This window comes from Camelus bactrianus, chromosome 11 (assembly GCF_048773025.1).
Source record: "Camelus bactrianus isolate YW-2024 breed Bactrian camel chromosome 11, ASM4877302v1, whole genome shotgun sequence".
Taxonomy (NCBI): Eukaryota; Metazoa; Chordata; class Mammalia; order Artiodactyla; family Camelidae; genus Camelus; species Camelus bactrianus.
In genome coordinates this window covers 65,507,074-65,533,451 of record NC_133549.1, presented here as the reverse complement: position 1 = coordinate 65,533,451, position 26,378 = coordinate 65,507,074, and the positions used below count along the sequence as shown (strand labels likewise).

General features: G+C 34.1%; 1 protein-coding gene across 1 annotated transcript; it reads right to left on the bottom strand.

Annotated features, from left to right (window-relative positions):
• VPS26A (VPS26 retromer complex component A) lies at nucleotides 1-26,258 on the bottom strand. Its single transcript, XM_010951670.3, has 9 exons — nucleotides 26,113-26,258; nucleotides 20,348-20,497; nucleotides 12,651-12,726; nucleotides 11,344-11,500; nucleotides 10,574-10,738; nucleotides 8,508-8,614; nucleotides 5,812-5,880; nucleotides 3,603-3,745; nucleotides 1-1,721 (listed from the first exon to the last, which is right to left on the bottom strand). Exons 1-9 carry the CDS (start codon nucleotides 26,113-26,115, stop codon nucleotides 1,608-1,610), a joined length of 984 nt encoding a protein of 327 aa, XP_010949972.2. The 5' UTR covers nucleotides 26,116-26,258; the 3' UTR covers nucleotides 1-1,607.
• Between the last annotated feature and the right edge of the window lie 120 nt (nucleotides 26,259-26,378).

The following is a 26,378-nucleotide window of genomic DNA, read 5'->3' as shown; positions in this document are numbered from 1 at the left end:
TCTGTTTCAAATTCTTTATTATATACATCATGGTTGCACAATTTTAGGCTGGTTAGATACAATTGGTTTTCAAAATTTCTTTGAATATTTTCTAGATTACTACATGCAAGTGACCATGAAAATATTTGGCATTTGTAAATTTTGAAACTCTTTTAACAGGCACTTACATGAAGGAAAATATTACCATTCACAGATATCCACATTGAAAATAGATGCTCCAGCACATGGTACATGGAACTCCTTGCCAGTTAAGAAGCTGGTTACTGACCACTTTTTCAAAGTGCCATAGTAGTAAAACAGGCTTAAAGAAATGTAACTTGGGTTACTTAGCTTACTCATAAAGTAAGATTAACTGACGAGACTTGCACTGAAGTGTATAAAAAATATTGGTACAAAAACCAATGAACCATAAGTGAAAGTAGTTTCCCATATCAGGCTTCATTTTAGTTCCTACACCCGACATTTAGTGTATTTAAGATCAGCCCCCATGCATAGCATAAGAACAGATGACTGCAACCTTCTTTAGAGGCTTTGAACAAATTGTTAAAAGTTTTTAAACAGAGTGGATGAAGAAGTTTAAATTTTTTTTAACTAGACAAAGTTCCAATTTAACAAACATGAAATTGTCCAGATCTGGATAACTACATGCTTCACTGGTTCTCCTGAGTTGCCCATCCTCAAATTTTCCCCTGAAAAGGGAAGAGAATATTTGTAAAGTCAAGAAAATTGTATCTGCGTAAATGTGGTAAAGAGATTCCCTTAAATCAAAAAAGATTTTTTTCCATAAAAGTATTTATGGAAAAATTATACAGTTTCAACGAATCCTAAAATGCCAACATAAACAGTGTACCTGTTGTACAGCAGTAGCAAAATGGTTACTTTAATATGGCCAAAAAAAAAAAAAAAAGCTACTATGACATGCCACATAATTCCTTAGGGAAAAAAAGTTAATATTCATATCACAGAAGACTTCAAAGAGAAAAAAATTCAGGAAGCCATGGAATGGTAGACTCAGAAGCACCTACATTGAAACACTCTGTATGCATTTCTCAAACATATGTAAAAACATAAATACAGTTCTTAAAAATATTGAGATGCCATGTTTTAAATCTTTGTAGGATGTAAGGGCTACTCAGGTTTTCTAATTTTATTTGAACACAAAATAATTTATTTGCATGTAGAGAATAAGAGGTAATCATTAGCATGAAAAAGGAGAGGAAAAGGATTTATCATCAACATTATGCAGAAAGAAAGCAAAATTACAAATACCAGCCCACTCACATGAAAATCTTTAATGTTTATGCTGCTGTATATCTGAGTGCTTATCATCCAATCAGTGTGCAGTAAAAAAACCAAAACAAAACAAAAACGGCAGTTTAAGAAAGTTCCAGTGTTTTAAAGAAAGCATTTTTTTAATGTATATACATGAAGAACATTTAGTTATATCATAAAATAAATTCAGCACTGTAAGATAAAGGAAGACTATTATAAATGGACTTTTGGCCTCCCCCAACCCTGCCACTTGCTGCAACCATCTTTAACCTGCCGAACTTAAATCTCAACGGATATAGGAGTTTTTTTTTGTTTGTTTGTTTCTCCAATTCAGTTCACATTTCAGGCTGCTCAGCAGATGCCTGTGATTCTGGCGATTCAAATCGCTGGTGGAAGTTTGTTCTCTGTTTTCTCAGTTTTTCAGGAGCTTTTCTCCATAAAATGATCTCCTAGTAAGACAAATGGCAAGACATCAACAAATTAATGTCCTCATGTTATCCCTTAAATTTTCACAAAATACTGCCACTTAAATTTTAATTATAAAAAAACTAACTTCTTCCCTACAAAAGCCCTCCTCTCTCCTGACTGACCCACTTTCTTCCAGTTCCAATCCTGGACTGCCCCTTCTGCCAACTCTGCACCCCCAACAGCACCATGTACACCACCACCCCACTACCATGAATCCAATCTGGCATAAAGTTCTAACACCGTTTTAAAGAATTCCTAAAATCTGTCCTTTGGTTTGTGGTTCCACCACCCTTATCCAAATTCAAGCCCTTGTCACTTCAACCTTAGACACTAAAAGAGCTTCCTGGTAGATGGCTCTGCTTCCCTCGCCTGAAGCCCCTTTCTAATCCATCCTTCCTATCACTACATTAGTCTAAAGTGTTGCATGGATGGCTGTTCAATAGTTCTCAGTTCCTCCAGAATAAACTTCCAACCTGGCATTCAAGGCCCTCCAAAACCTTTACCCAATTTAATCACTCCCTCCCCTACTTAGACCCCGGGACCCCACCAGCCAAACTGGGTTACTCTCTGCCTCCAAGGCACTTCAAATACACTTTCCCTACATCATCCCCTTTATATTCTATATTCTTCAAATCCCTATTCCTCTGCCTATCTAAGTCTTACCCTAACCAAAACATCCTGAGAGCTCTTCTCTTCTAAATTCCTAAAATTATTTACTTCGTAAAGTCATGGCAGGCTGTTTTTTTGTTTGTTTGTTTGTTTGTTTTTAAAACCAACACAGCAGAATTTAAACATCCAAACGAATGCCCATGGGAAGCAATATACTTACTTGACAGGACCACAATATGTAATTGATTTGGAAATTATAAATTTCATATAATCTAATTTGAAGTTATAAATTATCTATGTATAATTATATAGTATTATGGCATCATTAGTGGAATGTTTTCTCTCTTCCAAATTACTGTCAAACTATTACTTAAGTTTTCTATTAATTAACTTATGTAATTTTTCTTTTTCCACATATTTTCAATGTGAGGACTTAAAGGACAGCATGTTTTAAAAAGGTAGTTTCTGTATCCTTCACAGTACTCAGCACAGAATAATTTCTAATTAGTTTTGAATACTCAACTGACATTTAAGTATTTATTTAATCTGATTCAGAATACGAAGACCATTCTAATCACAATTTTTATTCAAAATTCACCAAAGGCTTTTAATTCATTTTCAAGTGAGAGCAAATTTTATGATAAACATTTCATATTAAAAATGTATTAGATTTGGGTCATCTCATGGAAACTTATAACAAGATTGTTTAATTAGGGAAAAATGGAAACCCTAAAATCCACCAAGTTGATGAAGTTATTAAAAGTGATAAAGGAAATCTTTATTTGTTGATAAATAAATGAAAGATATTCAAGACACCATTGAGTGAAAAAGCAAATCAAAGAACAACATGCATGGTATGATCTAAACACATGTACACAAATTTGTCTGGAAAATTAATCACAATGGTGATAAAATTTTTGTTAGCTTTTACTTCATTCTGTTTTTTATTGTCTGATTTTTTTTTTTAAACATACAGCAGGTATTGTTTTTATTTTTAAAAAAAGTTTCAAGAGAAAAATAAATGCTCTGCCAATTTATGGCACATTCTGGAGTCCTGCAGAATGACTGGGAAGAGATTGATCACAACACAGTTCCATTCAAGCCCACTTCTTCATCACACTTTCAGTGCTTTCACGTATACAGACCCCCCCCCCAACCCCTTGCTCAGTACAATAAAGCTTAGAAAAGTGAGTGCTTTCCAGGTGTTTTTAGAACTGCCATAGAACAAAATACCAGGCTCGGTGGTACCATACCTGCTGCTTGAAGTACCTTCTGTCTTCCTCATCAACAAGGACTAGATTCAAAAAGTACCTTACTGAAAACTTTTTGTTCACATCTCTCATTGTTGGAGTTGGGTCATATCCTGCTAAAAACAGTCTTATTGGAATTGATTCACCTGAAAGAAAAGCAAATTCTATTTAACTCTAAAAGATGATTAAACCTAGCTACAGAACACCTAAAACTAAGCATTATAGAGAAGATACTAATGCTTCAGTTCCTCATGAGACAGCAGCGTAACAAAAACTGTAGACCAGGGTAACCCTTGACACTACTGACATTTTGGGCCCAGTAATTCTTTGTCATGGGTAAGGTCTTATGCACACTATGAAGTTCAGAGCATTCATGGACTCTACCCAATAGATGCCAGTATCATTCCCCAAATATGACAACCAAAAATGTCTCCAGGCAGTTCTAAATGTCTTCGAGGAAGTGGGGGGTGGGCACAAATTTGCCCAAGATGAGAACCACTGCTCCAGAGCCAGAATGCCTCAATTCAAATCCCAACTCTAGCTAAATCACTTACCATTCTGTTTCAAGTTCCTCATCTGTAAAATGAGGAACACCAATATCCATCTTGTAAAGAATTTGTAAGGACTATATGGACTAATACATATAAAAAGCTTAAAACAATGCCAGCAGTAAGTTCTGTTTTAGTACTTTTGTTTTTTTGTTTTCATGAAGTTTAATTCTAATTTCTAATCATGTGTATAAAATTCTTGAATATTTATTAACAATTCATCCAAAGCAACAAACATGTTCAGCGTGATGACATTCCTTCATTACCAAAAAGACTGTTACTCAGAGTCTCATGGCTTCTCTCTTCCTAAGGATAATTATTTGCATATTGTTTTGAATCTTTTTAATGTACTTTTCTTATGCATATATATTTCCTGAAAGATATACAACCCATAAAATTTTGTGGCTGCTGGAATTTTACAAAGTAATGTTGCACAACACAAGAGTACACATACATGGGTCTTGGAGTCATAAAGGCCTGGGCTCAGACTCTGACTCTGCAATGATTAGCCATTGAAGGAAACCAGAATATGTCACCAAAAATTATGCATCCTTGACATAAAAATTATTTTGAGCTGAAGGCAATTAAGCAGCAGCAAAAGCAGAAGAGTCTCCCCTGTTCTGCCTAACAGCAGAATATAAATTCTCCTTTTACTGGAGATAGCCTCTTTGCAGCCCTGGGATGGCACCAGAGCAATCTGCACACAAGCCTACTCCATTAGTTTCCTGCTACATATTTACCTTCCCATAGTTTGCCACCCTTGGAAGACTGAACTGCTTTCCTTTGTCCAATCATTTCTCTCCAAATTTATTGTTCTTTTGAAGATGCTACATAAGCTGAAATTCTGTCACTGCTTTGAGTTATTTTTCTAAGGTTTCTCCTGCGTGATGTGTACTGCATGCATTCATAAACCGATTTTCTCTTATTAATCTTTTTGTTAAAGAACTCCAGATGAAAATCTAAGATGGGCAGAGGTAAAGTCTCCCCTACACCATTGTCACCTTTAACAACTTTTTTAACCTCTACATCTCAGTTTCATCTATAAAATAAGATACCACTACCTAACTCAAAGGGTAGTAGGGAATTTTAACACATCTGAAAATACAATGCCTCATCTACAGCTGGCACTCAATAAATGGTAGCTACTTTTTGAAGTAATGACAGAATAAGAAAAAGCCAAAAACATAAATTTAAAATGATAAATACTGGCTTCATTATCTCAGACACTGAAGATTCTCTAGTAAGGGAACTGCTTATTTTCTTGGGGGCTGTAAGAACTCCAAAGTTCCAAAGAAATTAATGCCCACCCATACTGCACATTATGTTTAGCACAAATCAAAAAGATTTCCAGAAATAAACTATTGTAACAGAAGACAATTAAAATATTACAAATTCAGAACTAGGGAGGAGATATATATATAAATGTCTCTTCTAAATTCTAAATTTAAACTGAGTAAAAACATTAAACCTTATTTCAAACTAGGAAGTACTAACACAGTCTTCTCAGTATTTATACAAAGATGATTCTAAAACCATCACTGTAAGAATAATTTTAAGAATTCACAAATACTTTCACACTGAATAAATACTTTCAAACTAAACTGCCATAACACTGCTATTTGCACTACCTGTAACACAAAAGAAGTAAATGAAAAGTGTATTACCTTTTACTGGTGCACCATCCATTATTTCATATTTAGCGATTGTTTCGGTTTCTGTTGTGGTACTGGGTCCTAGTACAATAATGTAAATGATTACCAATTTAAATATTGCTAGAATATAATTTCCAGCGTTGTACCTTTCCCTGTTTTCTGACTACATTATTTTAGTACTAATTTATCTTCCCTCTTTGTGAAAATGTTGATCATTGTTTTCTATATCTTGATCTACACTTAACTTGCCACTCGACTGAATGTTTCACTCCCTTCTTCCCAAAGATAATACAGTTGACTCCTGGAAAAACTACAGGGGCTGGAGCACTGAACTGTTCATGCAGAAGATTCTGTGTATAATTTATAGTCCATCCTCAGTATCCGCCATTCCTCTGTATCCCTGGATTCAGCCAACTGCAGATCAGGTAGTAGGGTAATATCTACTACTGAAAAAGATCTGCTATAAGTGGACCCATGCAGTTCAAACCCCATGTTGTTCAAGGATCAACTGTACACAGTTCAGAAATAATCTACTTCACAGACTTCCTTCTATCATTTCTAATACCTGCTAAAATAGAAACTAGTAATACACATCAGAATTAACCACTGACAAGCTAGTTTTCTCTGCAACACACAAACCGTCTTCACTTGGAGTTAGTTAACTTTAAAATAGATAAAACATCAAAGTGAATGACATATAATTCATTTAAGTAGTCAATGATATAAGTTTTAAAGGACACCAAAATATATAGTAATGGTCCCAACATTGTAAAATAATGTACTATGCAACGACTAAAGTTTTTTCTGGATGATGAGTACAGATTATTTTTTTGCTTAAAATTTTCTAGAACCAAATATAATTTTAATAACTAGAAAAAATGTTTAAATAACTTCTTTTTAAACAGCAAATGGGAACATGAAGCTTGGTTTTAATATCTTTAAATCTCTAACTTTTATTAGCAGATGAAAATGGAGATTAAGAAATCACAGATGTTTATAATTATGACTACCAATTAAAAATTCTTAAAAAGGTTTCCTAAAATAATTTTCAGCAGAAAGCCAGCAAAGTTAAAGGGAACAAACTAAATTTATATACTAATTTAAATTAAAAAGCAGTTATGAACCAATGAATGATTTGGGGGGGCAACTGGTCAGCTATCTGGAAAAAAGTAAAGTTGGAACTGTAGCTAATCTCTTACCTCAGGACACATTCCAAATGAATTAAAACTTTAAACAATATCCCCAGACTATAATGGATTACTTTAGTAGAATCAAGCACAGAAAATTATTTTTAGAACCTCAGTGTAAAACAGGCCTTTTTCTAACTGTGGCACAAAACCCAGAGTCCATAAAAATAAAAATTACAAATTTGACTTACATAAACATCAAGAACTTCTACATGGCAAAAACCACCGTAAGCAAGACAAAACTAGGGAAATTTCTGTTGCTCTTAATATGGAAAAAGGGATTGATTTCCCTAATATATGAAGAGTTTTCACATGTCACAAGGAAAAGACAATCCAAAAGAGATGGGGAAATGATGGAAATGTTAGCTCTCTTGATTGTGGTAGTGGTTTCACTGGTGTATACATCTATCAAAATTCATCAAATTGTACTCTGAAATATGTGTAGTTTACTATACAGGAACCATACCACAATAAAGGTGTTTAAAATAAAATAAAATATTTGAGAATGTCTGTGGGATTTTGATTGGACTCACACTGAATTTATTGATTAATGTATAGAAAGTTGGCACATTTATTATAGTGGGTCTTCCTATACATGGTATAGTAGATTTCTTTCATTTAATGCCTACCAATGAAGTTTTATCATTTTCTTTTTTAAGGAAAAAAAAAGAGATGGGGCAAAGGATACGGATAGGCAGTTTACAGAAAAATACAAACAGTTTTTGTACACATGAAAAGATGTTCACCCTCACTAAGAATGAGAAAAATAAATTAAAACTACAATGGGGAACTTTCCCCCTCTATGCATCAGATCAGCCAAAAGTTTTATTACAATTGTACTTATGAGAATACAAGGAAAACGAGGCACCCTCCTAAGTTCATTGCTGGTAGTAATGCAAATTGGTACAAACCATGAAGAAGACAAACTAATAATATGAACTGAAATTACAAATGAATATACTTTGGAAACAGCAATTTCACGTGTAAGATTATCTTGCACACACACCCACACATATGCAAAATGATGTTATTAACTGAAGCACTGTCTATGATAGCAAAAGACTAGAAACAACCTGTATGTCCAGCAACAGCCAGTACATCCATAGACTAGAATACTGTAAAAAAAAAGAAGTGTTCTGCACATTGATATATAAAGACCTCTAAAGTATGTATTGTACGTAACCACTTAACTAAAAAAGGGGGGTGGTATAATATAGAGGTACTTGCAGGTACATGCATAAATACTTAGGATTTTAAAACATAAGTTTATCACCCATGAGTAGCTGGAGTACATAAATAGGACACTTTTTACTGTATAGTCTTTTACACTTTATTTTTAAACTATGAATTTATTACTTATTCAAAAATTAATTTTTAAAAAACATAAATGACTTGCTCACCGTCAGCAATATTAAGTATCAAAGTTAGTATCCACAGTGGACATATTTTGTTTAAACAATATTTTAAGATTTTAAAATTTCAACTAAAATAGGAATTTCATTTCAAATACTTTCAACTTACCAATTCCCGTGATCTCTTTTTTAATCAGTTGTAACTCCATATGTTGGATTTTTATTCTTACTAATAAGAAGTAAATTTTTCCAACAATCACATCCTTTAAATGATACCTTTAAGGAAAGAATATATGTCACTTACTATCAGCTTAAAAACAAACAGAATATGTCCTGAAAGACTTTATTAGATATCTTTAGGACAATAACTATTTAAGAATAATACCATTTTGACTATTCATATTATTTAATGTTCCTTTTTTCCAAAAAAGTATTCATCAGTTTACTATAAAAATAAGGAATCAAACTTTTACTTGATCATCAATTCATCTCAGAGGGAAGAATTAGTCTGATTAATTGTTGGTCCTTACTTAGAGGTTAACTTTGTTTCCAAAGAACTTAAGCATAGAAAATTAAGATTTTTATGCCTGAAATACTTATTTGGTGTATGAAGATTTTTTTTGATGTTAGTTTTTTTTTTCCCCCAGCTCTGTTTATGAAGATGTTTTTGAATATTAAAAACTCTACATAAGTGTTTAGTGTTAGTACAACTCCAGTGCAGTTAACAAATCATCTGACCACAGGGAGAGACTCATAGATTGAGTTTGTTGCTGTAATACCTAATAATCAAAGACCTTTCCTAGGGATCTTGGAATAATGTGGTAATAAACCTGAGAATTCTTATAATTCCCAGAGGGCTTTTTTAAAAAAAGTCTTCTCCCAGGTTTGGATCTCAAAATAATATCCCAAGAGTTGATTAATGCAATTATGTTAGTCTGAAGGGAAGCTTCCAGTGACTAGTTTTAGGTCTTAAACTAATCATTTTCATCAACAGTATCATTTAAGACACTGGAAGCATGTGTATCACATTTGCAGTGATAGAAACTGGGGTGTGCCAACTAATAAAAATCATGTAGCAGAAAAGCACACAGGAAGGGGATAAAAGAGTAAACATCTATTTCTTAAACAAACTTTAATGAAAAAAATAAGGGAGGAAACCTATAAATTAAAAGAGACTTAAGAATCAAAAAACCAAATGCAATGTGTTTTTGATTTGAACAAATCTTGTTTGGATACTGAACAAACCATATGGGGAGAAAAACATTTATGACTCTATTAGGGAAATGTGAACACTGGCTGGATATGTGAGGATGTTAAGAAATTATTAATATTTTAAAATACAACAGTACTGTAGTTATATTAAAATGATACATAATTATTGATGAAATTATATGTCTGGAATTTGCTTCAATATAATATTTGGGGAATACGGAGGCTGAACACAGAATAAATGTGACCTTGTGTTGAATACAGAGCTGGGCAATGGATACATGAGGATTCACTACATTGTTTATATGCTTTGGTATATGTTTGATCTTTCCATAATAGAGTTTAAAAAAGCATTAATAAATAAGAGCCCATTTCTGTAAGAATACAACATATATAAACATATATATCCCCTCCCAAGGAAAGATATACAAGAGGCTATTAATTAACAGTAGTTAAGTGATAAAAGTGAAAATATGTGATGTTTTTACTTCCTTTGACTTTTCTACATTGTCAATTTTTTCAGTAATAAAAATGTATTGCTTATGTTCAGAAAAAGAGCGTTTTTGTTTATTTTTAAAGAGATGACTGAGCTAAAGTGATGTCAAGCAAGTAATATAAATCTTTACAGACATAAAAAGGTTAGCTGCCTTCTGGGATGGTGAGATCCTCTATAAAAAAATGGTGAAGCAAAGACTTAGGAATAGAATATGAAAGATATCTGCACTGAGTAAGAAGCCAGACCAAGCTCCTAAAACTTCTTTCAGCTTAGAGAGTCTGCTGGTCTATTAACATCAGATTAATGTTGATTCTATCCTTACTTTGACTAATTTACAAAGACCTAAAAGCCTTATTTATCTCTCCCTTTCTTTCTTTCTATCTGTCTTTTTTTTAATGGAGGTACTGGGGATTGAACTCAAGACCTCGTGCATGCTAAGCACGCACTCTACTACACTCTACCCTCCCTGCTCCCCTAGCCTTATTTCTTAATTTCCCCTGAACGTTTATCTGTTTGCGAAAGGTACTTACTTTGATTTATTATATTCAAATTCTATATGTAGACAATCTTCAATGCCCACTTCCATCTTAATAGAGTTGTTAACATCAGGATAGGTAGCAAGCTGGTGAACAATAAGATCATATTCTTTTACCAAGTCTGTCAGTCTTCTCACTATTGTCACTTTAAGAAAATACCTATAAAGTTAATGAAGAGGACAAGTTAAATCTCCTATAATATATTCCAGTGTTTTAAATAAGCAAACATTAACTGCAGATCTGCCTTCTCCTTTTTGGAACTCTTTGGGATCAACTTACTTTGTTTACTTAATGAAGGAGTTTTAATTTAAATAAATGCCCCCACCATGAAAAAAATACAAAGTTCAATTTTAAGAACAGTGTACGTACTTTTTAGATTCATTTGGAGTACTACCATCAAGCCTACTTGAGGAAATCTCTCTAGATCACTTCTTAACCATATACCCTGAGATTCGTTGAGAAACTAATGTATTTAGAATGTAATTCCATTTACATGATAAATGAAGTACCTAAGAAATGAATCATACAAGGGAAGTGTTATGACTAATTTGTCTCATAATGGGGTCCTCTAAATCTCCATAATGATAGAAGGCTCTTATTACTTCAGATCAGCACTAGCCAGAAAAAACAAAATACTGACAGAATTTTAAAAACCTTAAGTCTTCCAGTCCAAAATTATAATTAGAAGTTCCTATAACACATTCAATACTAGTCATTACTTTCTGGTTTTGATTCTGTCTACAGCTTCTGATACACATTCATACCTTAAACGGACATTGGCACCGATGTAAGATTCATATGGCTTTTCAACTTGCATAAATTCAAAGTCATAACTTCTGCTTTGAGTCAGTTCTCCAGGTAAGGCTAGTTCTTTCACTAGGTTTACGAACTCATGAGTATTACTCTTGTCATTGAAAAGTTCTAAGAAAGTTTAAAAAGCAAAAAGACCAATTATATTTAATATCCATTTCATTAAAATCCAAACTTCTGCCTCCAAAGCAAATAATTTTTACCTAAAGAATTAGTTTGATTTGTCTCTACTTTAAATATTAGAGCTATGATCTGAATTCCATATCCTTCTTACTATCATGCTCCACCTAGGCATTAAAAAAATTCAAGCAGCATAGCACAATGAAAATTTCAAATATAAAAGAATGCATTCCTTTAATGTAGTTAAGATTTGCCCAATATGAAGCTGTTTTTAACAGACACATTTCCAGCAATTATTTGAACTTCCTCCCTTCAAGGCAAAAAATGTTTTGTTTTGTTTTGCTTCAGTTAAGCAAATATATTACCTTAATAAAACTATAATATAATACAAAAGACTAAAATCAACTATCAGTTAATTACTATAATTTGCCCCTCAATTATAATCTCATCCAAAATAGATATGTAAATATCCACCCATTCCAATTCTGATACTTTAAAAATGTACAGTGACACTAAGAAAGCTAGATTTAATACCTAGCTATGTATACAGTATTATAAACACCTATCTTATTTTCTCTTTTCTGAATCTGTAATACCAAAGATTTATACAGTTTAATTCCTGCTAAATCAGGAATGTCTCTGAAATATATGTATGGAAATGTATACAAGTTGACCTAAGTCAAGAAGAAATTACACCTTTCCTTTTCACATAGAAATTTCTATTGACAGGTGGTTCTGGCTACAGGCACACACTAAGTTAGGAAGACAAATGGCACGGATAATTAGAAAGTGAAGGATGAAGGTGACACTGCTACTTGTGAACAAAGCTGGTGAAAATGTAGGCAGATGGAAATTTCAGTGAGTCAACTAATCTACTTGAATTATTTTACAATGCTGGTAGCTTATATAACTCTTCATTTTCAGTAATTAATCACAAATAAAGGCAGGATGAGTCAAATATCATTTAATATAATCAAAAGAAACATGGCTTAATGTTTATAAAATAAATCCTCTTTTATTGGGCAAATCAATTCCTTCCTTCCATAAAGCTAAGCTCTAATTCAATTATTTAAGTGCCAAATCAAACTCTTCAAACTCAGTTATCAAAGAAAAAAAGAAGTAATACTATTTTAAAACTCACCAATTTGACCTACAAATTCAATTCTAATTCCTTGGTGCTCTAGCCTCTTTCCAGGTTGCTTAAAGGCTAGGTTTACCTGTCAAAACATGAAATTGTAAGATATGTTAACAATCCTTTGAGTGGGCCTACTAACAGATTCCTTCCAAGTGAATGCACTATATAAATATTTCAGGTATTCATTTCCAAAGTTTGAAACATCGATATACACCTAGATCATGATGACTTTATAGCACCAGAGAAGGTAAAACTTACTCATGTACAATCCCTAACAAACTCTTTACTTATGTGTACACTTAAAGCATCTGCTTTGTTAGGAAGGAATCCTTTATAGCTGGAGAACTATAAAGAATCAATAAAGGGAAGACTTTTAACTATTCAAATGTGTTTCTGATCAAATAGTTAAACAATTCTACAATAGCATTGTAATGTAAGGTAATCACTAATTCCAAGAACTGACCTAAAGATCACTTTCAGCTTTTTATAACCAATATATTGTTATAATTCTTGATCTTAATAGCAATGCTTATTGCCCTGCATCTGCTAAAAACAGAATGTCTAAAGATTTAAATTTTGAGTATGATTTATCTTACATACTTTTGAAGTAAAATATATAACCTAAGATCACGAAACTCGTATCTGCCAAATGTAAATCTTAATTTCATATAGTTTTTTTTTTATTTGGGGGGGCAGGAGGTAATTAGGTTTATTTATTTATTTTTAGAGGAGGTACTGGGGATTGAACTCAAGATCGTGTGCATGCTAAGCATGTGCTCTACCGCTGATCTATACCCTCCCCCTCTCATAGTTTTAACCTGACAAAATACCTATTAAAAATAAAATTCCACACATTTAAGGATTAGCTAAAATACAAAAAAAGCATTCTTCTAGGTTTATTCTTTACCAAAAAAAACATTGGTAACATGACTCTTAAAAGATTTGTTTCCAAACAATGCTTCTCAAAAGATAACAGAAACCAAGGACCAATAAAAAGAGGTCCAGTTACTTCTATTTGTAAACTACATACATTAAAATATTCATGCTTCTATATCTTCCATATTTATAATCAGGATGAATTAGTTACTTGCCTTCCAAATTAATATATCAGAAAAAGAAGTAAATAATTAAATTATGGTATATCATACGATGGAATATTATTAAAGTATAAAAATAATAAGGTCAAAGAATTTTTAATGATGTGGGAAGATGTGCATGATATGTTACATGAAGGAAGCATGGTCAAATTGTAAGTATAATGCCAGTTATATTTTTTAGAACTACAGAAAAGAAAAATTCTTAACAGGAGTTACTTCTGGAATGTTTGATTATGGATAATTTTATTTCCTTCTTTGTAGTTTCCAAGTTTGGGGGTTTTTGTTTTTAACAGTAGGCAAATAATACTTTTAAAGTCAGAAAAGTACTTACTTTAAGGGGAAAAAATAGTACTTAGGCTTCATATACACTAACAAGTTAAATTTTAGGTTCAAGCCACAAATAAAACAAGCATAACTCCCAGCTGTTTTCATAAGCCAGGCAGTAATTAGAGCTATTCTCTAATTTGTACTAATAAAGCACAAAGAAAAAAAGTATACTTTAAGAAATGTCTATTTGCCAGGGGGGTAAGGTGAGAGTGAAGGGATAAACTAGGAGCCCAGGATTTGCAGATACTAACTACTTTATGTAAAATAGACAAACAAGCTATACTGTATAGCATGGGGAACTATAGTCAGTATCTTATAGTAACCTATAATGAAAAAGAATATCAAAACAAATATATGTATGTACATGTATGACTGAAACATTATGCTGTACACCAGAAATTGACACAACATTGTAAACTGGCTATACTTCAGTATGTCTTATCTGTCAACAGTTTTTGAGAACTGTCTTTGTTTGAACATGACTGTGTCTGACATTTTAAAAATTTATAGTTCTTCAAAAACCACTTTGAAACCATACTATTAAAGGTAGAAATGCAAAGTTATTCCATTTTCCCCACCAAACCTCCTAAACATTGAAATTTTCCTTGATCTCCCATTGCTATTAAAACATAACTGCTTTTAAGCCTAATGCAAGCTATTCCGGAATCTGAAGGATCCCAGAATTGGAAAGCATAATTAAGCATCTGGCTTAAAAGCCATTCTGCAAAGGCGCACTGAAAAGTATATGAAACTATGACAGTGAACTGAGTTACAGAATTTTAACACCAACTCAGTTATCCTTTTTAACTTTTATTATAATTTTAAACTACAGAAAAATTGCAAGAACCGCACAAGGAAATCCCACATTACCTTTACTCAGATTCATCATATATTTATATTTTGTCCCATATGGTTTATCATCCATCTATATACACATGTGCATGCATACATACACACTTTTTTTCCCACAACTGAGAATAAGTCAGAGACATCATGTCCCTCTACCCCTGAACATGTCATGTGTACCTCCCAAGAAAATGGACTTTCTCTTGCATAATCACAGTGCAATTACCAAAACCAGGAAAAGTTAACATTTCACAGTCTATATTCAAATTCTATCAATTGTCTCAGTAATGTACTTGATATTCTTTTCTTCCTTCCTGTCTAGGCTTCAATCCAGGATCACACATGACATATAGTTATGTCTCTTTAGCCTCTTTAATCTAGAACATTTCTCAGTCATTGCCTTTCTCGATCTTGTTTTTTAAACGAATACAGGTCAGTTACTTTGTAGAATGTACCTCAATTTGGTGGGGTTTTTTTTTTTTTTTTTGATGTTTTATCACAATGAGACTCAGCTTATGCATTTTTGGCAAGGACACCTGAGAACTGAAATTGTGTATTCAACCTATCTTATTAGGAAGCACATGATGCCAGTCTGTTCCAATATTGGTGATGTTAACTTTGATCACCGGGTCCAAGTGATTCACCAGGTTTCTCCGCTTGAAAGTTACTCTCTTTCCCATTGCTACTAAGTTTGAGAAACTTGAGACTATGTAAAAACGTTTGAAAAGCCATGAAAACAGAATGTAGGGAAACAATCTATATATAAAAATATTCACTGCTCTAACAAGCCAATCTCAAAGTTCATTCTTCTGCATGTAATATTCTACAGGTGTTTCAAATAATACTGTCTTCATGATCTATTTAACAAGTGAAATTCATCTACACTGTGTTTAAGACAAGCATGTATCACTGTACTATATGCCAGTTATAGGGTCATTTACAGTGAGGCACCAAGATATCTGTACATTATTGTGCTGGGTATTGTGGTTACACCAGATAAGTTTCCAACTGCTGCCAGAAAAACATGGTGCATATTCATATTAATGAAAGATACTACAATAATATTCCCTGCTTAAAGAAGTAAACTATAAACTCTTATAATCTCAGACTAAACATGTGCCTTTGTTCACTTTTGCAACAAGGAACAGATGCAGAGTTCACTATGGGTGGCCTAGCACTAGGGTACCACTACTTCAAGACAATTTACTAATCACTGACCAATCTACAAGAATGTCTTGGTTAAGGAATTATAACTTATGAATCCCTCCAAAAACCATCCCCAAATAAATCAGTCAGATTTTTCATGATCAAAACAACAACAAACACTTCAATAATTAAACACACAATCAGTAAGACTCAAAATTTCTCAGATATTCATGAAGTATAAAAAATTTAGAGTGCTAAGCATGCGCTCTACCACTGAGCTATACCCTCCCTCCTTTTTTGTTGAGTTTTAAAGAATTCTTTGTACATTTTAGGAAATAATCCTTTCTTTATCAGATGTGTCTTTTACAGTCACCTCACCAAAGAAAATACACATTTGGCAAATAAACATATGTTCAACACCATATTATTAGGGAACTGGAAATTAATGAGGTAACACAACACAACTATTAGAATGGACAAAATCCAGAACACTGACACCACCAAATGCTAGCAAGAATGTGGTGCAACAGGAACTCATTCATTGATGGTAGAAATGCAAAATGGTAGTGCTTCTCTGGAAGATGGTTTGGCAGTTTCTTACAGAGCTAAAGACAGGCTTATCATATAATTCAGCAAGTGCATTCCTAGGTATTCATCCAAAGGAGCTGAAAAATTGTGTCCATAAAAAAACCTGCACACAGATGTTTATAGCAGCTTTTTTCATAACTGCCAAAACTTGGAAGCAACCAAGATGTTCTGCAGTAGGTGAATGAATAAATAATATATGGTATATCCAGACAACAGAATATTATCCAGCATTAAAAAGAAATGAGCTATCAAGCCATGAAAAGACATGGAGGAAACTTAAATGCATACTACTGAGTAAAAAAAGCCAATCTGAAAAGGCTGTATACATATTGTATGATTCTAACTATATGACATCCTGGAAAAGGTAAAACTATGGATATAAGAAAAAGATCCATGGTTTAGGGGGCAGTGGGGATATGAACACACACTGTAAGAGGATTTTTAGGGCAATGAAAATACCCTGTATGATACTATGTTGAATATGTGTCATTATGTATTTGTCCAAACCCACAGAATATACATCACAAGCGAACCCTCAGAGGAACTATGGACTTTGTGTGATTACAATGTGTTAATATTAAGTTCATCCTGGGTCAAAAAATGTACCATTCTGAGGACTGATGCTGATAATGTGAAATCTCTGCACTGCCCTCTCAATTTCCTTGTAAATCTAAAATGACTCTGGAAAAAAAAAACTCTTAAAAAAATCTGGAAAAAAAAAAAAAGTCTGCATACAGAGCTCAAATGCCAGGAATATTCTTGCTTTGGGTGGGATGTCAGCTCTCCCAGATCTCTAAGATTATATATAATATATGAAGGATTTTTATGCAGAGACTCCTACAATACAAAGACAAGTCTGGAAACCAATGATTCAGTCCAACCTCCTCAACTTACAGGTGAGATCCAGAAAATTCAATGACTGCCCGGAGTTACCTACCAAGACAGTGATGAAGTCCAAGGCTAGATCTTCCAACTCTAACCCAATGATCTTTTTATTATACTCAGACACTTCAGAAAGCCTAGGCTGATACGGTTAAGACTTGTTCTTGGAGACCCATCCTGGGTCACAAATGACCACTGCTTGTTTTCTTCTGTTTCTTTCAATTTTTCTTTTCAAAATGCTCATAAATCACCTATTTAAAGACCTGTTCTAGAGGTATGCCAGAAGTCAAAATTAACAATAGTTACAACGGTTGCAAAAAAGCAAAAACTAGACACTGTGTACCTCCTGATGAAAAAACACACCACCACCTATATTCTTGCCAAAAGAATCAAACTTGAGTCTAATCAAGCCTCTGGATCCAGCTGCCAACTTACAGGCAATAACTGTATCATGAGTTTGCAATCACAGAGAACTTTACAGTTCAACGGCCCAGGCTCTTCAACAGATAAATTATAAGGAAAACAAAAGCATAAAGAAACTTGAAATTAAAAGAGAGTTAAAAGCTCTATCGATTTTTTTTTAAGGAGCAGACTAAACAATTAAGAAACACAAGGAACTTTATTATTATAAAAGTCAACAGAGTGGTTACATTTGAGAGGAAGGGGTTGTGATTAGGATGGGACATATGGGGTGGCTGGCAAAGCTCTCCTTCTTGACTTGAATGGTGATTACAAGAAAATATTCCCTATAATTATTTTTGTTTTGTGTGGTTTTCAATGTGTGTTTTATTTTATAATAAAAAGGTTAAAAATGAAAAAAATCTCAGATCACCAAATAATCAGATTCCAGATACAATATCTTTTGGGCAACATAAAATATTTACCTGTAAGAGATTTGTCTTTTTTAAAATGTACTCTATAGTTATTGATTAGGTCTACATACAATCTCTAGCAATTCAAAAAATATAATCTGAATGCCAGCTTCACAGTAAGGTAGCTTTAATTCCTTAAACATTCCCCTCTTCCTTTATTTAGCCCATGAATATTAGCCATGAACTCCTAACTGGCCCAGATGACATAAAAGTACTTCAAACTAGACAGGTAATGTTCCCTACTGGACTTAAAAACAGTAAATAAACAAATCAAATATGTATTTAGTGAGAGTCTACTATGTAAACAACACTATGATGTATTTTAGAGAATACAGAAGCACACTCAGATCCCCTGATCTTAAAAAGCTTATAACCTGGCAGGAAAGATATTTACTTACTTGTCATATCTATAAGTATTTGAGATGTTAGCAGGTTCAGTCTGGTATCTCTAACCCTTCAACCCTACCATATTAACAAGTCTTCTTTTCCATAGATCATACACTACTTCCTCTACTTTTCTTTCATTTGACATGTTCCATCCTTTTAATGATGTTGTCTGCTCCCTTTCAGGCCTCTTCTCTTTCTCCCCATCGTTTTAAAGGAGGAGTATCAGGAGAGTAAAGTGGAAAAGCAAAAAATGTATTTTGGATATAATAATAAGACAGTAATAAGTAATTTGACAAAGGACCAGAACAGATAATGCAGTAAAATGGCTAATAAACCTAAGTTCAACTATCTAGTCACCAAAGAAATGCTATCAAAGAATAGTATCATTTTTGCCTATCTAAATAGCAAAGATTAAAAAGTGATCATCGTCAGTGCTACGCTGGGTGAAACAAGACATTAAGTGAACACAGGATCTAATGCAAATATTCCAGATTAATACGTATTGATACCCTTCAAATATTCATATCTTTTGGTCCAGCAATTCACTTCCAGGAATTCATTCTAAGGAAATAATCTTATCCTACAAAAATATGGAGAAAAATTTATGTACATATATGTCTGTATTACTAAAGATATGGTGACATACTATAAGTAGTCTGAAAATAGAAACTACTTAAATATCTAATAATAAGGAAAAGGTATGTTTAATATATTACATACATGTAATATTATATATTACATTTAATATATTACAGTAACCAGTGCAGAGACTAAGAGAAAACACACTCAAACTTTAACAGTGACTAATTTCCATAGGATGGTACTATAGATAATTATTTTATTTCTCAAACTGTCTATCATGTGTATATACTACCTTAAGCAGAGGAGAAAAACGCTAATATTTTATATTTAAAAAATTATTTCAAATGTTTTCTGGTTTGATTTTGTCTATGATATTACCATTCTTCAGTATCACAGACTAATGAGTACTAACAATATTCCATAAGGTATAATTATCTTATACATCACTTGATGTGTAAGAAAAAGGGGTAAAAGTTATACCTTATAGAAGGTATCATAAATGTATCTGAGCATGCATAAACACATTCCAAATGTACTTAAGTCCTCCACAGAGTACCAAGAAATGAGATCAACAGACACAATGACAGCAGCAGAGAGATAAGCTACAAAGAATGGGAAAGAAGCTCTTAGAAAGGTATACTAGAGAATTCTTCCCTATCTCTGTAACTCAACTTTATGTTAAAGGAGAAACAAACTTTGAGTAGATTATAGCCCACTGTAGGAACTGTCCAAAGCTAATAGAGGCACATAGTCACAAACACACAAAATTTTGCATGCAATTTACTCTCTGCCCCTGTAATCCTTTCAATTTAAGAATGTTTCCTGTAAATGTTCTAACAAATCAAGGATTTTAGCTGAACTTCTGATAAAATTTCCATCTCTAATAAAATCATTCAAATTTAGAAACAGCACAAACCACTTTCATGACTAATTCTAATATCCTACAACTAGGTAATTCTCCATAAAAAATATTTACCTTTCCTGAAACAGATTCTCCATCATAGAAAAGATAGTGTTTTTCTACTTTGCCATCTTCAGTTTTCATTTCCGCCATTTTCCTGGTTTCCCCATCATTAAGGACAACATCGATCTCACAAATGGGACCAAAAAAGCCTCCAAGAAAACTCTGAAATAAAAGGACAATGCTCATAATTATGTTTTTTCAGTCACTACATTTTGTAGTTCGAATTTAATTACCTATGACCTATAGTTAATCTATGAATTCACAAGAAAGTAAGAACTTACAACAAATACCACATCAAAATTAAACAAATTTAGTACAATACACATATAGTTAATACTGTGCCATACACTTGAAAATTCATTGAGGATAAATTCATGTAACATGTTTTTTACCATGATTTTTAAAAAGACATAAAATATTAAAAGAAATTTAAACATGCTGTAATTTCAATAGTTTCCATAGGTAACCACTATAAATAATCAAATACTAACACACACCAGAAATCTAAAAAATTAAGCCTTAACATCTGGATTTGAAAAGTTACCTCAGTGGGGAAGGTATAGCTCAGTGGTAGAGTGCGTGCTTACCATGCAAGAGGTCCTGGGTTCAACCCTAGTACCTCCATTTTTTTAAAAATTTATCGTTAGTTATACTGCTATGAGGTTCTTTCATTACAGCAGAATTCATACAATCCAAATTACTCATACAAATCCAAATGAATTATTACAATGTACTACTTACTGTAAAATCTATTGCTATATAGTTATGAATAGGAATGTGTTACATTGCACAAGTCCTTGGAATAAAACTGGCTCTAATGGAGGAGACAGACTAAACTTCTGTGAATTTTTCCAAAGAAAATGTGTAAGCCTTGTTCTGTAAATCCTGAATATGGATTATCAATTGCTCATGAATGCTAAAACACATTAGTTGGAAATAATACAAAATCCATTAACTATTCCAACACCAGATATAACTGTGGATTATTTTTGCCACTAATGAAAGCTAGTCTTCTAGTCTTTTTTAAAGTTTATGTAGAGAATGGTCTCCTTATCCTGTCATCCTACAATCCTTATTTTGCTAAACAGAACTATCAGAGTGATCTCTTAAAAACATAAATCTCATCATATCATGCTCTGTTTAAATCCTCTAATGGGCTGGTGAGAGTGTAAGGTGGAACAACTACTTTAGAAAATAGTTAGCATTACCTGGTAAAGCTAAAGATATACATATCCCATGACCCAGCAATTACACCCCTAGGTATCTACCCTAAACAGAAACTTATATGCATAAACTAGGAGACAAACATAAAAACGTTCATAACATAATATAACAGAGCCAAATAGGAAATAATCCAATTATCAACAAGAGAATGGTTACATAAATTTTAGTCAATATTCATATAGAGGGCAATGGAATGAGTTACAACTACAGAAAAAAAGGATGAATTTCACACACATGTTGAGTGAGAGGCCAGACACAAAAATACACACTGTATTATTCCATTTATTAAAAAATCAAAAATGTGTAGTGTCCATTATAGTAGTATTAGAAGTCAGGAAGTGGTTGGAAGAAAGCACAAAGGGAATTTCTGGGATGCTAGTCATGTTCTGTTTGTTTTTATCTGAGTGCTTGATACACAGGTATGTTCACTTTGTGGAAATTCATCAAGCTGTACACTTACCTATGCACTTTTCTATAGCTAACATTTACTTCAATGAAATGTTATTTTAAACACACACACACTCTACTCCAAAACATGCCCTACACATATCTGGCTCTATTCATCTCTCCAAATACAATGGCCTCAAACGATTCAAGTTCATTAAATCTGCCAGTCTCCTCGCCCTAAGCCGAGTATCCTTAACCAAACTAATTCATCCTTTGAGTCTCAATTTGACTCATCTCCATCCAGAGGCCTTCCCTAACTTTCTAATCAAAACTGAATTCTCCAAATTTAGGTCTCAATGCTATGTAGTTTTACTTCATCATTTATTATAATTTGTGTATTTATTTAGCGCCTGACTCCCCAAATGAACTGTAAACTCCATGAGGACAACACTGCTCAAACCAAAGACTCCTTGCTCAACTAAACTCCTTGCTCAACACTGAAGACATAGTGGCCAGGGGCAGTATGTGGCATTACCTGTTGAATGTTAAATTAATTAAATTAAGTTAAATTAATCTTGAGTTTATGATAATAAAAAATAAATGAATATACAAAAGAAATGAGCTTAAAATTTGGCATGTTTGGTAAGACTAGCCTTCTCCTAGGAAGTTAGCATTGGTGCAGTAGCAAAGTCTAGAGCAAGGAATTTGCATTTTCCTAAATTCTGAGCTTGCTTCTTTGTTTTTATTAATCCTTTACTAACAAAAGGATTCTAATTTCAAGAAATCAACTAAAGAATCGCCAGATTAGTATTTCTGACGTATTCCAAAGACACAAACGGCAAATTTTCCTTTTGACAAGATTTAATCTTTCCTGGCAATATTACAAATAACAAACTCAGTTTTAATCAGAAAACTATTCTGAACTTAGAACAAAGAACATCCCAGATGGCACAAAGAACGGCACATGGATTTCCTTCCTAGTTAGCTTTCATACCTCTAGTTTTAAACTCAAAACTTGCTCAAAACGGTATACTTTCTCCTAAGGGCTACAAATATGAGAATATATAGCAGCTCAAAATTAGTCAACTGATATTTACTAATTATCAACTATGTGCAAAACACTGAGCCAGCAAAGGATGGAGTGGGGGGCCTGCTGTGGGAGGAGCAATTTATGAAAGGGTAGAAGATGGCAGTTTCAAAATTTGAATTATAAAATAGAAGCAGGAAAATAAAATTTAATTTTCTCAATCCCCCTTACTACTTCCCAGAGCTGCTTCCAGGAAAAAATGAGATGTGAAAACTGTAAAAATTATTTCATAGATAAAAGAAAATACTATGGTAGCTTCTTTCCACATACATATACCTAACACATAGAGCTGAACTTGGGATTTGAAAGCTGGTATTACAAGATCAAATAATCAAAAATAACAAAATCAAAATTGCCACTAGTTAAAATGGTATAAAACAGACTTAAGAATCACATAAAACTTCACAATTAACTAACAACGTAACTGTAATTAAACAGTAAGTGTAATTTTGACACCATATGTAAAAATTAGAAATTCCTAGGCATTAAAAATAAGTAAAAACCATGTTATTCTCTATTATTTTCTGTATTCATGATGTATTTCATAACTAAAAATTAAGAGTAGACTTACTTTTCCACACAATCAAAACACTGAGATTGGGAGAGATCAGAAGGTATGAAAAAAAAAAAAAAACCCTAGTATAGCATACACAGAAGAATAAAATGTTGAATAATAAACTACAGCACTTTGACAAGGTTAAGTTAATGACGCCATAAGAATTTAACATTGGGTTAACATCCAGTTTTTAATGTGTCCGCTAGGACACATCAAAAATTAACTAGTTTTATTAAAAGCCTCCAGAAAACTGAGGATGTCTCACATTTAACAGTAGATAACAGATAGCAAAGTAGATAACAGAGAGCAAAATATCTGAGGAAAAACATCTATTTTGTTTTTTTTCTAAAAGATTCTCTACCCAAAATCTTGCTTCTAAAGTTTTATTTCAAGATACGCATCTTCTATTTCAAACAAAAAGTCACAAAATTAAAATCTTTTATTAATTATTCACAATCAAATTATACTTCCCCTGATTTATAAAGAGGGGGAAAAATATAGAATTGTCAGAATGGTGAAGACTAGAAAAAGAAAAAAGAATAAAAACTGCAAAAAGGGTTAGGATACATTAACAGACTTTTGCTGAAATTACAGAAGGCTGTTTGAGATCCTTTAAGAGAAAGACTACCAAATTCTTATGGAAAAGATATTTTCAAGTAAGCATTTAGAATATGGGATTTTCAGAAGAAATACTAGACAGTATTAGGCAATAAACAGGTTAAAATTTTTAGGTAGCCTTTAAATAACTAGAGAGTAATATATATGACTATTAAAATACAGTAGCAATTGTTTTTAGTTTCTAATAGTGGCCTATACCTCATATCACTGACTATAGGTTAATTTAAGATTTTTCACAGTTTGTAAACCTAACATTTAGCATTACCATCTAGCAAAATTACTTGTGGATATGTTAAAAGACACTTTTAAGCTTTCACTGAAGAAATTTCACTGCATCCTGTGGAAGTAAAGAAATGCAACTCAAGGTGAGACGGAAGACAGGCTTTCAAAATTTATTCACTTAGCCCATACACAGCAATGAAACAGCAAATTTTCATACATAATTATTACACTTGTGTCCATTTCAGTGTTATAAAGCTTTACAATTTTGTTTGACGAGTAACTGGAAAATAAAAATTGCTCTTGAACATAATTCAAAAGCTTATAAGTACTAATTTTAAATGTAAGCAAAAAATAGGAGGGCCTTTTAAGTTTTCTTTGCAAATTATATTCAATTAAAGAAGGCTTCCTAGCCTGACTAGGCAAGATTCCCCCAATACTTCCTTCTTATCACAACTGTAATTAATTGTTCCACGTTAAACAAACAATTACACAAATGTTTATCTCCCTCTGGACTGCAAACTACAAGAGAGAGCAAGGTCTGTTTCAGCCTTGCTCAGGGCCCGTGGATGCACCTAAGTAATTATTTGAATGAAAGAAAAAAGGCTCCAAATTTAAGAATGAACATGTCTGTCCTCGCTTTTTTTTAAATTAAAACAACTCGATTTCTGACTTTAAAATTTATTTATTCAAAGTAATTAAAAAAAAAACAACAATCTAGCTTGGTCTTTAAGGCAAAAGTCTCGAGCAGTTTACTGAATCGGGTGAGCTTTGGGAAGGCAGGCGCTATAAGGAGAGCACACAGTAGGCACTCAACATACGCTTGCCAATAAATGAATATTACCATAAAATGAGCCAGATGAGATCCAATCTAGAGAAGACTGTCAACACAAGTTAAACGCCATCGTGCCCACGCTTGTGCTTCCCACTAACTGCGGTGAGAGTACTCTGATTTCCCTCCCTCCTCCGCTTCCTAGGCCATTTCAACATCCGAAAACAGTAAGTTTCCAGAAATGGCTTGATGAAGGAAATGAGAGCCAATGCTTAAGCCAGCGGGCACGAAACTAGTGTCTTTTGAATCAAAAACGTCCTCCCCTCCAACGTCCTTTTCTTTTTCTCTCCCACTCTACAAGTGTCAACATCAAGGCTGAACTGGGGTCAGTAAATCGCAGAACGTCCCCCCATGCAGTTTAAAAAAAAAAACCATGGAGTTTATCAAGCTTATGACACACTGGAAGAGAGGGATCAAATCCCCCGGAGTCCGGAACTGAGGGACTCTCGGGTCACCCCACCTGAAAAGAGAGGCTGCCCGGGAAGCGCAGAGAGACTGGCTACCTTGGAAGGGGAGGCGGCGGCGGGCCCCCGCAAAGGCGGGGTTCGAGTACCCAGCCAGGGCCCCCACAGCCGGTCGAGGAACGCGGGCAGAGGCTCCGACATGGCCAGAAGAATGCACCACTACCCGCAGGTGCTCGGGCCTCGCCAAGACCGGGAAGAGGCGGCGAAGCCCGGTTCTTCCCAGACCCAGCGACGGCCACACAGGCCTAACCCGGCTCCCCGCCCTGCCCGCCTGTTCCCTCCTGCCGCTCCCCGCAGCCCCTCCTGCGACCCCGGGCCCGCAGTTGGTCGTCCCGCCGCGCGCTCCGGGGCGAGGACTGGAGACGAGCGCGCGGATCGTCGCTCACTCACCATTGTCAGCGCTGCCACCACCGCCACCGCCGCGTCCCCCCTACTTCACTCCTCTTCCCTCTGGAGAACTCCCAGCGCCGGCTCCCTCCGCCCCAGCGCCCCGTCACGTGACCTCGGGAGCCTGGCCGCACGTGACCCCTCCCTTCCCTTCTTCCCCCTCCCTACACAGGCCCCGCTCCGGGCCTCTCGCCCCGCCCTGCAGGCCAGCCTGGCCCTCCGAGGAGAGGCCGTTTGGAGGCGGGGCCTTTGCTCCACCCTATAGCGGA

What these genes read in the sequence shown, in the direction of transcription:
- VPS26A (XM_010951670.3), bottom strand. An exon ending in GAGAATCTGTTTCAGGAAAG is followed by an intron (nt 12,727 to 20,347) that starts GTAAATATTTTT and finishes ATGTTTTGACAG; the next exon opens with GTAAACCTAGCCTTTAAGCA. An exon ending in GGTGCCAATGTCCGTTTAAG is followed by an intron (nt 10,739 to 11,343) that starts GTATGAATGTGT and finishes TTAACTTTATAG; the next exon opens with GTATTTTCTTAAAGTGACAA.